This window comes from Vulpes lagopus, chromosome 1 (genome assembly GCF_018345385.1).
Source record: "Vulpes lagopus strain Blue_001 chromosome 1, ASM1834538v1, whole genome shotgun sequence".
Taxonomy (NCBI): Eukaryota; Metazoa; Chordata; class Mammalia; order Carnivora; family Canidae; genus Vulpes; species Vulpes lagopus.
In genome coordinates, this window is record NC_054824.1 from 76,064,098 (window position 1) to 76,079,744 (window position 15,647).

At 36.2% G+C, this 15,647-nt stretch overlaps 1 protein-coding gene across 1 annotated transcript in view; it reads left to right on the forward strand.

The window, feature by feature from the left end:
* SNX4 (sorting nexin 4) overlaps window positions 1–15,647 on the forward strand; it is a 69,948-nt gene that overhangs the window by 36,626 nt on the left and 17,675 nt on the right. Inside the window, exon 8 of the mRNA XM_041763523.1 lies at window positions 2,808–2,869. Coding sequence (XP_041619457.1) covers window positions 2,808–2,869 — 62 coding nt within the window. The remainder of the gene's footprint in view (window positions 1–2,807; window positions 2,870–15,647) is intronic.

Genomic DNA, 15,647 nt, shown 5'->3' on the forward strand with positions numbered 1-15,647 from the left:
TTGAGCTATCCTTAGGAGAATAGTTCAAAAGAAAGAAAAAGCTATACATGTCTAGATTTTCAGAATCATGTAATAGAATGTCTGGAAACTGTCTTTTTTAATATTTAATCAGCTACTAGTTCAGTGAGGATAGAAAAGGCATTCCTACAGTTCCAAATGATTCTGAGTTGGGTAGAATGATGGGATGAATCTGTCATATTTCTTCTGCTGTCATAGAATTTGCTAGGTGTCACTTTTTCCCTGTCAGTTGTCAGATGATCAGTTTTCAAAAAGAAAGACTTGTCAACAGAAATGAAATTGAGTAGCAGTCTGGACTAAACCATTGGGTACAGCACTTTTACCCTGATACCAGTATTCTTGATTACCGATGACTAATGAATTAATTTGGTTTTAGGTTTTAATCATTGCTGTTTTATTTCTCTGCCATTTTTGCTTTTCCTTTTCTCTAGAAATGATAATTTTTGGTTATACTTTTTTCTTTGTTTCATCTTCATTCCCATTGCCTAATGATCTAGGTACAAGTCATTTCATGTTTTAGTTGGCTAGGTGCATTTGTTTCCTTAAATAGTTGATACCAGAAATATTGCTGGTTTCATAACCACTGCTGAGTGTCTGTTGTCTAGTTCTTGGGTAGGTAGCTCACCTTTTCAGTGTAGGAAGACTTTTGCCTCTTTTGGGCATGCTCTGTGGGCCAAATTACTTTTCAGAGTTTTAGTTACTATGGTAGAAGCTCCTCTTTTACCAGGTGCCAGGAGTGATAGATATACTTTAAAGGAATAAACTGTTAAATCCTTGGGATTTACAAACTTTGTCTTGACCATTTGTTTTGGATCTGCATTTTGTACTTAAGTTGCTTGTAGTTTCTGTTCTTAGGTGGTTATTAATAAGTGCTCTCCCTCTCTTCCATACTTAATATCTTAGTGGATGATAAAATGCTCAGCTTTCAAGAAGAGGTTTGATCTTCAAAGTACAAAGAACTAGAAAAGTTAGTGGTGTAGAATGGCATTTTCTATTTTCTGTTCTGTGGAATGCCAGTCCTATGATGTTTTCTAGTGCTAACCATCTCTCTCTTTGAATAGTCACGATTCATATATGGTGTTAAAGTCTAAAAAGTCCTCCAGAAAAGAAAAATATTAAATTTTGTTATCTCAGTGTTTCCCAGACTTACTTGGTAAACAACTTTAAAAGAAACAACCTTTGACATTGTATAGGACTCAAAAAATAATTGGGGGGATCCCTGGGTGGCGCAGCGGTTTGGCACCTGCCTTTGGCCCAGGGTGCGATCCTGGAGACCCGGGATCGAGTCCCATATCGGTCTCCTGGTGCATGGAGCCTGCTTCTCCCTCTGCCTGTGTCTCTGCCTCTCTCTCTCTCTCTCTCTCTGTGTGACTATCATAAATTAAAAAAAAAAAAAACAAAAAAACAATATGTTTAAAAAAAATAATTGGGAAATAACATCCTAGCGAAATCAGTTGAAAGGTCTGGGGACAACTCTGGAGTGTTTCGAGCAGAATGAAGACTATGAGCTTTGTCCCTAGTCTAGTGCAGGGATGGGAGGACTTTTACTGAAGGCCAGATAGTAAATATTTTTAGCTTTTTGGGCCATATGATTCCTGTTAAATCTATTCAGCTCTGCTATGAAAGCAGCCATATCAGCAAGCATGCTGATATGAATCTTCTTATAATGCTTTATAGAAACAAGCTGAAGTCCTGTAGTGTGCTGCTCTCTGGTGTAGTAGGTATGTGTTCCTATAGAGCAAACCAAGGAGGGATGGAAAACATTTTATGTTCCTCTTATACCTGTTCCAAGTATTTATAATGCTGGTTCATTCACTTTGAGTTAAGGTATTGAAAGTGGTAGGATTTGTTGTATGGTTAATGCTTAATTCCTCAGATTATTCACATTTGAGTAAGGAATCAGGGATGTAATTTCTCCTCAGGGTTTACATTTAGAAACTGTACCAATAATTTATTTTGCATAGTAGGAATTTTTTTTTTACTATTTAGGGTTTTATGTGGGGTTACCTTTTGGTCTTCAGTTCATGTCCACAGCACTTTGCAAGAGAGTATGCGGTGTTTGTCTTTTGTAAAATTTGTGTGAATACCTAGGAAGTATATTTCATCTTGATCTAAATTATAATTCTAATTTTATTAAAATATCTAATGTGTTGGTTAGGAGTTATCTTGATAAAGTAGCATAGAAGTATGTTGTATGTATTCAGCATTTATGTATAAAAATATCAATAAAATTGAAAACGTTTATTTTCCCCCCTGGTAAATTCACTTTGAGGACTTTATCATAAGGAAACAATGTGAAATTTAGAAATAACTTTACTCTCAGATATTTATTATGACATTATAATACTAAAAAAATTAGGGATAGCTAAATATCCAACAAGGAGTGCTTATATATTTTTTACACTGCCAGGTGGATTTTTATGCAGCTATTTAATGTAATAGTTATTAAAAATAATATTGATCTGCTAGATAAAAAATATTATCACTTTTCATATAGGAAATTTTAAAACAATAATTAAAACATGTTTATATATATATATGTTCTTTATTTTTATATATGTGTATGTATTTATATGTGCGTGTGTGTTTGTGTGTGTGAATGAAAGCAATTACATAAATATGACCGCAGTAGGTTTTTTTTTCCCCCCGTGATGAGACTTTGGGAAATTTAAGTTTTTCATATTTTCCAAGTTTATTGTACTAAGCATTTTTTTAATGATGATTTTTTTAAAGAGTAATCTGTATATAACTTTGACCAAATAGTAATTTCTTTTAAAAATTTATTCCAGCGAGTAGCAGATCGACTGTATGGTGTATATAAAGTGCATGGGAATTATGGACGAGTTTTCAGGTAAGCATTATATAAGCTTTTAAAATAATGATTAGCTTTAATTAGCTTTTTGCTTGAGAACTATAATTCTTGAAAATTTCTGGGTCTGAAATGGTTTAGTTTTTTAATTTTTTATGTAATGGCATAATTAATTACTTAATTTTTTTATTCAAGTAAGCTTAACATACAGTATTATTATTAGTTTCAGGTATACAGTGTAATGATTCAATAATTCTTTACATTTTTCAGTGCTAATCTGATAGCTATACTCTTAATCCCCTTCACATATTTCACCCATTTCTCACCAACCCCACCTTCTTTTGGCAGCTATCAGTTTGTTCTCTGCATTTGAGTCTGGGTTTTTTTTTGTCTGTCTCTTTTGTGTTTTGTTTTGTTTCTAAATTCCGCATATGAGTGAAATCATATAGTATTTGTTTCCCTCTGTCTGACTTATTTCACTTACCATTATACTCTCCAGGTTCATCCATGTTGTTGCAGGTAGCAAGTTTTCATTCTTTTTTATGGTTGAGTAATATTCCATTGTGTGAGCTAGGTTTGTATTTATATTTATATATATCTAGCTCACATCTTCTTTATCGATTCATCTATGGAGGGACACTTGGGTTGCTTCCGTATCTTGGCTATTATACATAATGCTGCAATATACATAGAGGTGCATATATATTTTTCTGAATTGGTGTTTTTATTTTCTTTGGGTAAATACCTAGTAGTGGAATCCCTGGATCATATGGTAATACTATTTTTAATTTTTTGAGGAACCTTCCTATTGTGTTCCATAGTGGTTGCACCAGTTTGCACTCCCACCAACAGTGCAGGAGGATTCCTTTTTTTCCACTTCCTCACCAACACTTGTTACTTCTTGTCATTTTGGTTTTAGCTGTTTTGACAGATGTGAAATGATAGCTCATTGCGCTTTTGATTAAATTTCCCTGATGATGAGTGATGTTGAGAATCTTTTCATGTGTCTCTTGTCCATCTGTGTCTTTGGAAACAATGTTTATTCAAGTCTTCTGCTTATTTTTAATTGGATTATTTGTGGGTTTTTGCTGTTGGATTGCATAGCTTCTTCATATGTTTTGGATATTAACCCTTTATCGGATATATCATTTGAAAATATTTTCTCTCAGTAGGTTGAGTTTTCATTTTGTTGATTATTTTCTTCACTGTGCAAAAGCTTTTTATTTTGGTGTGGTCCCAATTGTTTATTTTAGTTTTTTTTTTCCTCTTACCTGAGGAGACATAGCTAGAAAAAAATATTTCCTTTGACTAATGTCAAAGATGTTACTGCCTATGTTTTCTTCTAGGAGTTTTATGGATTTAGGTCTCCTGTTTACGTCTTTAATCCATTTTGAGTTTATTTTTGTGGATAGTGAAAGAAAGTAGTCCAGTTTCATTCTTTTGCACGTAGCTATGCAGTTTTTCCAGCACCATTTGTGGAAAAGACTGTCTTTTTTTCCATTGTATATTCTTGCCTCCTTTATTGCAGATTGACCATATTAGTGTGTGTTTATTTCTGGGCTTCTGTTCCATTGATCTATGTATGTATCTGTTTTTGTGCCAGTACCATATTGTTTTGATTAGTACAGCTTTGTAGTATATGTCTTGAAATCTGGGATTGTGATACCTCCAGCTTTGTTCTTCTTTCTTAAGATTGTTTTGACTATTTGGGGTCTTTTGTGGTTCCATACAGATTTTACAGATTATTTGTTCTGGTTCCATGAAAAACTACTGTTTGACATTTTGATAGGGATGGCATTAAATCTATAGATTGCTTGGGTAGTATGGCACATCTTAAAAATATTGGTTCTTTCAAGCCATAAATAGGGAATGTCTTTTTTGTGTGTCCTCTTCAATTTCTTTCATTAATGTTTTATAGTTTTCAGAGATGACAGGTCTTTCACTTTGTTGGTCAAGTTCATTCCTAGGTATTATTTTTAGTGCAGTTATAAAATTTTTTTTTAATTATTTATTTATGATAGTCACAGAGAGAGAGAGAGAGGCAGAGACACAGGCAGAGGGAGAAGCAGGCTCCATGCACCGGGAGCCCGACGTGGGATTCGATCCCGGGTCTCCAGGATCGCGCCCTGGGCCAAAGGCAGGCGCCAAACCGCTGCGCCACCCAGGGATCCCTTTAGTGCAGTTATAAATGGTTCTTAATTTTTCTTTCTGCTGTGTTATTAGTGTATAGAAATGTAGTAGTTTTTTTGTATATTGGGATGCTGGGTGGCTCAGCGGTTAAGCATCTGCTGTCAGCCCAGGGCGTGATCCTGGAGTCCTGGGATCAAGTCCCACATCAGGCTCCCTGCATGGAGCCTGCTCCTCCCTCTGCCTGTGTCTCTGCCTCTCTCTGTGTGTCTCTCATGAATAAATAAATAAATAAAATCTTAAAATATATATAGTAGTTTTCTGTATATCAATTTCATGTCCTGCAACTTTACCGAATTCATTTAGCAGTTCTAGTAGTTTTGTGGTAGAGTCTTTAAGGTTTTCTATGTATAGTGTCATGTCACTTGCAAATAGTGAAATTTTTACTTTTTCCTTACCAATTCAGATGACTTTTAAAACATTTTAAAATTATTATTATTTTTTAAAATTGATTTATTTCAGAGAGAGAGAGAGCACAAGCAGTGGGGATGTAGAGGGAGAAGCCGACTCCCCACTGTGCAGAGAGCCCAATGTGAGACTCAGTCCCAGGGCCCTGGGATCATGACCTGAGTCAAAGTCAGACAAAATTGACTGAGCTACCCAGGCACCTTTGGATGACTTTCATTCCTTTTTCTTGTCTGCTTGCTGTGGCTAGGACTGCCAGTACTGTAACAGTGGTGCGAGTCGACATCCTTGTTCCTTTACTGATCTTGGAGGGAAAGATCTCAGTTTTTCAGTGTCGAGTATGATGTTACCTATGGATTTTTCATATATGGCTTTTATTATATTGTGGTATGTTCCTTTTAAACGCACTCTCTGGGGAATATCAAGAATGGGTGTAATACTTTGTCAAATGCTTTTTCTGCATTTATGGAGACGATTTCTTGGTTTTTATTCTTTCTCTTGTTAATATGATATTTCATGTTGATTGATTTGTGAATATTGAACTACCTTTGTATCTCTAGAATAAACCCCGTTTGTGGGGAAAAATCCTTTTATTGTATTGTTGGATTTGGTTTGCTGATGTTTTATTGAGGGTTTTGCATCTATGTTCATCAGAGATATCAGATTTTTGTTTTGTTTTGGAAGTATCTGTCTAGTTTTGGTATCAGGGCAGTGCTGTCCTTATAGAATGAATTGGAAGTTTTCCTTCCTCTTTTATTTATTTGGAATAGTTTGAGAAGAATAGGTATTAGCGATTTTTTAAGTGTTTGATAGAATTCACTTGTGCAGCCATCTGATACTGGACTTTTGTTTGTTGGGATTATTAAAAATTACTGTTTCATTTTCTTTGCTAATAATCTGTTCAAATTTTCTATTTCTTATTCAGTTTTGGAGGGCTATGTTTCTAGGAATTTTCTAGTTTCTCCTAGGTTGTTCAATTTGTTGGCATATATGATTTTTCATAATATTCTCATAATTCTTTTTATACCTGTGGTGTTGGGGTTTTTTTGTAGTTCTTGTGTTTTTTATTTTAGACATTCCAACAGGTATGAGGTGATATTTCATTGTGGTTTTGATTTATACTAATTTTTTCTTACTGATTTCTGTGTGTGTGTGAGTGTGAGTGAGATGTTGGTTTTTATTTCTCCTCCTTCATTTCTGATTTTGAGTCTCTTTTTTCTTTTTTCTTGAGTCTGGCTAAAGATATACCAGTTCTGTCTTTTCAAGTAACTAGCTCTTTACGATATAAAAATCAGAGTTTTGTTTTGAAATGATGTCCTATAGTAGTAGTTTTAAAAGTTTTTGTTTTAAAGTATTTCTTTCAATAAAAAGTAAGAAGTCTGGGGCAGCCTGGGTGGCTCAGCTGTTTAGTGCTGCTTTCAGTCCAGGCCCTGATCCTGGGGTCCCGGGATTGAGTCCCGCGTCGGGCTCCCTGCATGGAGCCTGCTTCTTCCTCTGCCTGTGTCTCTGCCTCTCTCTCTCTCTCTCTCTCTCTCTGTTTCTCTCATGAATAAATAAATAAAATCTTAAAAAAAAAAAAGAAAAGAAAAGAAAAAGTAGTCCTTGATGCATGTAGGTGCTCAAAGTGTCTGCCTTGAGCTCAAGTCATGATCCCAGGACATCTGGCTCCCTGCTCAGTGGGGAGCCTCCCTGCTTCTCTCTCTCCCTCTGCCAGCCCCCTGCCCGTGCTTGTGCTTGTTCTGTCTCTCTCTCCCTGTCAAACAAACAAATAAATAAAATCTTTTTTTAAAAGTGTAAAAAAACACAAGTCCAATATATTGAGCAGATAAAAATGAAACTACTCTGCATCAGTGACCAGTGCTCTTTACTTTGTTGGGAGAATTCCCAAGAAGATTTCATTAGAAATCACTGTTTTATAGAATTAGTGATTTTCTTTTTTTTTTTCTTTCTTGGTGTTACTTTATAATTTCTGAAGGATTTTGCAAGATGAGTTTTTCCATCTTGGGGTAATTTTAGTGTAAAGTAATTTAGAAAATCTACTTGTGTATAGTGCTTACATATTTTGGTTATTTTTGAACCTTTCTTTTTGCGATTTTTTTCTGTGTTTTATTTTGGTAGTGACATTTAAGAAGTGGTTATCCGAATCTTTTTATAAGAAAATATCCTTGTTAAAGTTCCATTATAAGTCCTTTTGATTGAATTAATTTAAAAATGATCCATTTTACATTTTTAAATAAGTAATACATTCATATGGCACAAAATTCAACAGGAATAAAAGCTTTTACAGGGAAATATCTCCCTTGTCTGCTAACCATCCAGGTCTCCTCTGAGACAGCTAATACTAGTTTTTTGGTCTCTTATGTATCCCTCTAGTAAAATCTAAAACTATAAATATATTAATATACAAACACCTGCATTTTCTTTTTTTTTTAATGGAAAGGGGGCATGTTGTATACATTGCTATGTTCACTTGTTTTGCCTTATTTTTTTTCCTTAAGAATTGCTCTGCAAGATAGATTGTTATCAGTAAATAACTACTGAGTTTTATTGAGGAGAAGGAGGATCATAATTTACTTAACTAATTTCATTTTGTTAATTATTTCTAGTCTAATGCAATAAATGTTCTTGTTCGTGTCATTTTCTACATGTATTAGCATATTTGTATGATAAAATTCTATGGGTTCTACAGGTATTGTTACTGGCTCTAAGGGTAATTGCATTTGTAGTTTTGGTAGATATTGCCAAATTTACCTGTATAAAAGCTATTAACCTCTCACCAGCAATGTATTAGTATCTGTTTTCTTACAGTATTACTCAAGAGTTTAGCAAACTTTTGTCTTTACCAGACTAATGATGAGTAATGATTTCTCACTTTTTTTTTTTATGATTTCTCACTGTAGTTGTATTTGCATTTCTTTAATTTTGAATGAAGTCAAACTTTTTAAAAAATTTTATAATCTGCCTGTACTTATCTTTTGCTCTCTCTCTCTCTTTTTTTTTTTCTATTGGGCTGGTTTCTTGTTTTTTGTTTTTTGTTTTTTAGATTTTTATTTGAGAGAGAGAGCACGAATGGGAGGAGGAGCAGGAGGAGGAAGGAGAGGGACAAGCATACTGCACTGAGAGTGATGATGGGCTAATTGGTTTCTTAGTTGATGTATAGGAGTTCTTTATCTTTTGGGAGAATTAGAACTTTGTGAAAATTTTTTCCCCACTTTTGTCATATGTATTTTGACTTTTCTTATGGTGGCTTTTGATATACAGAAATATATTAATTACATTCAATTATATATAGATGATTAATTTTTCTCCTTTCAAAAACAATAGCCTCTGGTTTTTGTTTATGTCTTAATGAGGTTTTGCTCACTATGTATTACAAAACTACTTCTCATTCCTTCTACGTTTTTTGTGGTTTCATAAATTTTTGATTCGTCTGAAATTTATTTGAATGTCAGATACGAGATATGGAGCCAAATTTATTTAACTTATGAGAGTAGCATATTATCCATAAGTCTTTGGTTGATCAGTACATTGAAACTAAATGCAGGTTGGGACAATATTAGGATTATATGACAGGCAGCCCCGGTGGCGCAGCGGTTTGGCGCCGCCTGCAGCCTGGGGTGTGATCCTGGAGACCCGGGATTGAGTCCCACATCGGGCTCCCTGCGTGGAGCCTGCTTCTCCCTCTGCCTGTGTCTCTGCCTCTCTCTCTCTCTGTGTCTATGAATAAATAAATAAAATCTTTTTTTAAAAAAAGGATTATATGATATTTTTTTTCATCATGAAATGTATTCTTTAATCCCCATCATCTGTTTGATTCATCCCTCCACCCACCTCCCCTCTGGTAACCATCAGTTTGTTCTCTATAGTTAAGAGTCTGTTTCTTGGTTTGTCTCTGTCTTTTTGTTTTTTTTTGTTTTGTTTTGCCTATTTGTTTTGTTCCTTAATTCCACATATGAGTGAGATCATATGATATTTGTCTTTCTTTGACTGACTTATTTCACTTTATACTCTGTAGCTCTATCCATGTCATTGCAGATGGCAAGATTTCATTCTTTTTTATGGCAGAATAATATTCCATTATATATATACCACATCTTCTTTTGTCCATTTATCTTTTGATGAACACTTGGGTTGCTTCCATAGTTTTGCTATTATAAATAATGCTGCAATACATGGGGTGCATGTATTCCTTTGAGTTAGTGTTTTTGTATTTTTGGGGTGAGTACCCAGTAGTATATTTGCTGGATCATATGGTATTTCCATCTTTAATTTTTGGGGAACCTCCATAGTTTTTCAGTGTCTATGCCAGTTTGCATTCCTACCAACAGTGCCAGAAGGTTCTGTTTCTCCACATCCTCACCAACGCTTGCTGTTTGTTATGTTTTTTATTTTAGCCATTCTGACAGGTGCAAGGTAATAGCTCATCATGGTTTTGATTTGCATTTCCCTGATATTGAGTGACATTGAACATCTTTTCATGTGTCTATGGCCATCTGTATGTCTTCTTTGGAGAAATGTCTGTTCATGTCTTCTGCCCATTTTTAAATTGGATTATTTTTTTGTGTATTGAATTGTATCAGTTCTTTATTTTAGATAATAACTCTTTATCAGATATATCATTTGCATCTATCTTCTCCCATTCTGACAGTTGACTTTTAGTTTTGTTGATTGTTTCCTTTTCTGTGTAGAGACTTTTTATTGTGTTGTAGTCCCAGTAGTTTGTTTTTGTTTTTATTTCCCTTGCCTCAGGAAGCTATCTAGAAAAATATTGCTATGGCAACATCAGAGACTAATGTTTGTGCTCTCTGCAAGGATTTTTATTGTTTCAGGTCTCACGTTTCTTTAATCCATGTTGAATTTATTTTTATGTGTGGTGTAAGAGAGTGGTCCAGTTTCATTCTTTTGCATATAGCTGTCCAGTTTCCCCAATGCCATTTGTTGAAGAGATATTTTTTAATGAAGAGAAGTGTATTGATACTATAAACATGTAACCAGGAATATATGGCTAAACGTGAAGGAATAGCATAATGGGAAGAAAGATAGATAGTAGTCATCTTCTTCATTATGTTTGACTTATCTACAGTTGCATTTGGACTTATGCACATGCATCCACCCTGATTTTTAAAATAATCCCAGAGTGGAACTCCAGTTAAGCTTGGGAATAACCTCATTTGAAAGTTAACAGGGGGGACCAGGCTGGCTTAGTCCGTAGAGCATGGGTTGTAAGTTTGAGTCTTGCATTGGGTGTAGAGCTTGCTTAAAAATAAAACCAGCCGGCAGCCCTGGTGGCTTAGCAGTTTAGCATCACCTTCGGCCCAGGGCGTGATCCTGGAGACCCTGGATTGAGTCCCATGTCAGGCTCCCTGCATGGAGCCTGCTTCTCCCTCTGCCTCTCTCTCTCTCTCTCTCTCTCTCTCTCTCTCTCTCTCTTTCTGTCTCTAATAAATAAATAAATAAAATATTAAAAAAAAATAAAAAATAAAACCAGCAAGAAAAAAATTTAACATAAATCAGATACTCCCAAAGCTAGCACATTTATTATACTAGAAAAATGGACTTGTATTAATTTGAGAAACAAGTGGATAAAAGGTCACTTGGTTGAATCAAATTTCAAAGAGAATAATTTGCATTAATTTCTCATGATGAAATGTACAATTTGGTCTTTTTGCCAACTCAATAAGTTAATAGAAAACCATTTTAGATCTAAAATATTTTATGAAAAGTGAGCCAGAGAGACCAGGACGGTTGAGGTAACTTAAACAGTGATCAAGAGCCTGAACCAGAGTGGTTCCTAGTAGACGTATTTGCTGGACTCCTGCTACCATAGTAGGTGCTGGGATACTAAGATTTAACTTGTGAGCAGCTGAGTGACTAGAGAGATTGTGATAGACAATAAAGGAGAAATAGCACGGTTGAGGGATGCATGAAAGGGTTCTGTTTTGGATAGATTGCATTTGAATTAAAGATTTCTGTCAAAAAAAAAAAGATTTCTGTCAAGCAATTAGAATCTGCAGTGTAAGAGGTTGGTGAGAATATGAATTATGTATAAAGGATGAATCTTAATAGAGTGATCTTGGAAATTGTAGAGTTAGGTAATAATGTTAAGGGTTTAGAGTAAGTCTATGAGAGATTCAGGGCCAAACCTTGGGAAATACCTCTTGTGTTCAAGGATCATGTAGAGGGGCCCCTGACTGTCTCAGTTGGTAGAGCATGCAACTCTTGATCTCAGGGTTGTGAGTTTGAGCCCTACACTGCGTATAGAGATTATTTTCTAAAATCTTAAAAAAAAGGGAGGGCTGGGGGATCAGGCAAAGAAAAAGAACCAGTGAGGGAGACATTAGAAAATTGGTGAGGAACTAGAAGTGTGCAGTGTCAAGCAAGTGAAGGGAACACTTAAAGAAGAAATTAGAGTCCTACTGTAGAGGAATTGAGTCTGATAAAAAGGGAAAATGGTAAGTAAATCTTTGGTGTTAATTTGGAGAGCAATTTATTTAAGTGGTATGATGTTATATTGTAGTAATTCTAAGAATAAGGAAAGTATTAAGGAAGGGAAGACAGTAAGTTACTAATTAGACTTTTAAGGGGTTTTTCTTGAAGGGGAGAAACAGAACCTGTTGTGTTTTGCATGGGGGAACTGGGGGGAAAGGGTAGATAGAGAAGACAGGGAAGATACAGAGTTCCTAAAGCAGAGGAGTGTTAAGTTGTAGGAGGCAACATTAGCTGGCCTCTGTCTCAGTGAAGCAGGTGTCTCTGGTGAGAACAAGTCAGGTGATTCTTTGGTTAGAAAGCTCGAGGGGAGTGATACAGAGCAGTTTCTCTCAAATGCAGAGAAGTCTTAAACTTGGTAACACAGGTTCTGGTGTACCATGCTTTACTTCCCCTTACCAGCTTCACCGGGGGTTGGCTGGAAGGACCTGTGGCAAGAGCATAATCTCTTTGAAGGCTTGAGTTATATCAGTACATGCTAAATTTGCATCTTATTGCATAAAACATCTACAGTTGTTTACATATATATGTAAAACTTTCCACTCCTCAAATGTGAAAGTAAAAAAAAATTCATTCTTCAGAACAGTTGTGCCATGTTTATCGTATGGCTTCAAATATCCATTATGAAGTATCCCAGTTTGAAAAGCACTGTTCAGGGTATTAATCAGGAATGTGAGAGAGGATCTCTGAGTAGTGCCAGTTGATAGGGGAATGTTTTTTATCTTTTTCAATGCCACTGACCTGTAAGAGTAATGAAAAAATTCAAGTTGAGTGTTAAATAATTGGGAAAAAACTTAATTTGTTATTTTTGGTTTGAAATTTGAGAGGGGAAGAAATATAAAGCTGCTTTTCATCAGCTTTGTTTCTTTTTTTTTAAAGGCTATTTATTTTTTATTTTTTTATTTTTATTTATTCTGAGAGAGAGGCAGAGACATAGAGGGAGAAGCAGGCGCCCTGCAGGGAGCCCGATGTGGGACTCGATCCCAGGATCCTGAGATCACATTCTGGGCCAAAGACAGATGCTCAACCACCCAAGCATCCCTTTATTTTTTAAGTGGAGCCTAAGGTGGGGCTTGAACTCAAACCCTGAGATCAAGACCTGAGCTGATATCACAAGTCAGGTGCTTAACCAACTGAACCACCCTTTAAAGATACTAAGTAATCTCTACACACCATGTGGGCTTCAAACTTAGAACCCTGAGGTCAAGAATTGCATACTCTACCCACTGAGCCAGCCAGGTGCCCCCCCCCCCCCCCGCATAAGCTTTGTTTCTTTTCTTTTCTTTTTTTTTTTTAGTTTTATTTATTCATGAAAGACACACACACCGAGAGTCCCAGACACAGGCAGAGGGAGAAGCAGGCTCCATGCAGGGAGCCCGATGTGGGACTCGATCCCAGGTCTCCTGGATCACACCCTGGGCTGAAGGTGGTGCTAAACTGCTGAGCCACCCGGGCTGCCCTAAGCTTTGTTTCTTAATTAAACTTTTTCAACCTATATCTCAAGTAATTTTATAAAATTATGGCTTGTTGCTAAATGAGATATTGGAGTGAGAGGATGGACTAAGAAGATGCATTGTTTTGTGAGTGGAAAAAAACTGTCCAGGTTAAGAAGACAGTTGATGAGACATACACTTATTTGACTTACATGCACTTGACGTGAAAATATGTGGAAGAAATAAGCAGGAATTAGGTGCACAGAAAGGAAATGGGGAAAATTTTATAATATTTTCTGTCATACATTGCTGTTAATTTTTTTTTTTAATTTTTATTTATGATAGTCACAGAGAGAGAGAGAGAGAGAGGCAGAGACACAGGCAGAGGGAGAAGCAGGCTCCATGCACCGGGAGCCCGATGTGGGATTTGATCCTGGGTCTCCAGGATCGCGCCCTGGGCCAAAGGCAGGTACCAAACCGCTGCGCCACCCAGAGATCCCTGTTAATTTCTTTTTTTTGTTGTTTTTGTTTGTTTTGTAGGTCAGGTGTTCTTTGTGTGCTCTTCTTGAGTTCCTGGCCTTTTTGCAGCTTCTCCCTGCATTACAGCACTTGATCTGATATAGGATAGGCCAAAGGGCCATTCCCCACAGGTGCTTTATAGGACTTATATTTATTTTCACTAGTTTTAGACTGAACTAGGAACTTTCAGATCCACTTGTTCGGAATTGGACTGAATACATAGGTGGGATTCACTCTCCAAAAGACTTAGAAAAGGGACAACTGGGTAGCTCAGCGGTTGAGCGTCTGCCTTCAGCCCAGGGCGTGATCCTGAAGACCTGGGATCAAGTCCTGCATTGGGCTCCCTGCATGGAGCCTGCTTCTCCCTCTGTCTCTGCCTCTCTCTCTGTGTTCTCATGAAAAAATAAAATCTTAAAAAAAAAAAAGACTTAGAAAAAAGAGGGGAAAGAGTTTTCAGTCCTGGTAACTGCATTTGTAGCTAATGAAAGGTGTTAGGAGCTCATAGCCTGAATTGGTGGATTCTGTTAGTTGAACCTTTAAAAATACTCGTCTTAATTCATAGGTTATAAATCCATATAGAAGCGATAAAAAAAAAATCTCTTTCAGATTTAATTGGTATAATTCCTTACAAGGGATTCTGGGAAATTTATTTCAAAAAGCCATGTGCAAAGACACATGATCATGGATACACAAAACTTGTCATGCACTTGTCATGCATGCTCACAGACACAGGATCTATTTCATTTAATGATCATGTGTTTTTAATTTTTTAGTTATATGCATTGTGGGAGGGGGTAAAGAATTCTTTTGATTAAGGAAACAAAAAGGAAATGTCATAGTTTGGGATTAATAGAACACTATTGGCAGTTGATTTTAGTCTCAGGTCTGTGTCTGAACAGCTGCCTGACTTGGAATAATCAGTGTTAGATCTCTGAACCTGATTTTAAATATCCAGTTTTGGGATTACATAGGGAGTGATTTCCAGATCCTTTTTTAGTATGGAACTTTATGTTTACATGAAATCTTCTATAGCACTGTAAACATCAAACCTATTAACCACAGATCTGCTTAGGCTGGAGACTTTCCCTCTGTACCTCTATCCCTAATGAAAATCTGATTGGGTGAGTAGATTTATTTCTAAACTTTTATTTTTGTTAAAATAATATTTTCAATTCTTGTCCTAAATTTTGATGCTTGGGCATTTTTGAAGTCTTTTTCTTTCTTACTTTTAATGGAATTGTAAAGTGCTGGAGTAGGAGGGGCCTTGGTGGTTTTTATAATTCATAAGTCTTTTTTTAAGATTTTATTTTTAAGTAATCTCTACGCCAAGTATGGGGCTTGAATATATAACTCCAAGATCAAGAGTTGCTTGCTCTACTGACTGAGCCAGCTAGGCGCCCCTTAAGAGGTAAAGATGGACTTCAGGTTGTCAGAAGTTTCTTCCAAATTTTGTGTTTATGATTTTTTTCCTTCTTAGGGAAAAAGTCCATAATTGTCTTCAGATTGTACAAAAGATCCAAGACCCTTTTTGATACGGTTTATCTGTGACAATTACTCATTCATTAAACCGCTTTAAGATTCATTCATTATTATGATTTGGGTTTTTTTAAATTTTATTTATTTATTCATGAGAGACACACAGAGGCAGAGACACAGGCAGAGGGAGAAGCAGGCTCCATGTAGGGAGCCTGATGTGGGACTCCATCCCAGGACTCCAGGATCACGCCCCAGGCCAAAGGCAGGTGCTCAACCACTGAGCCACCCAGGCATTCCTTATTCCTCTTATAATG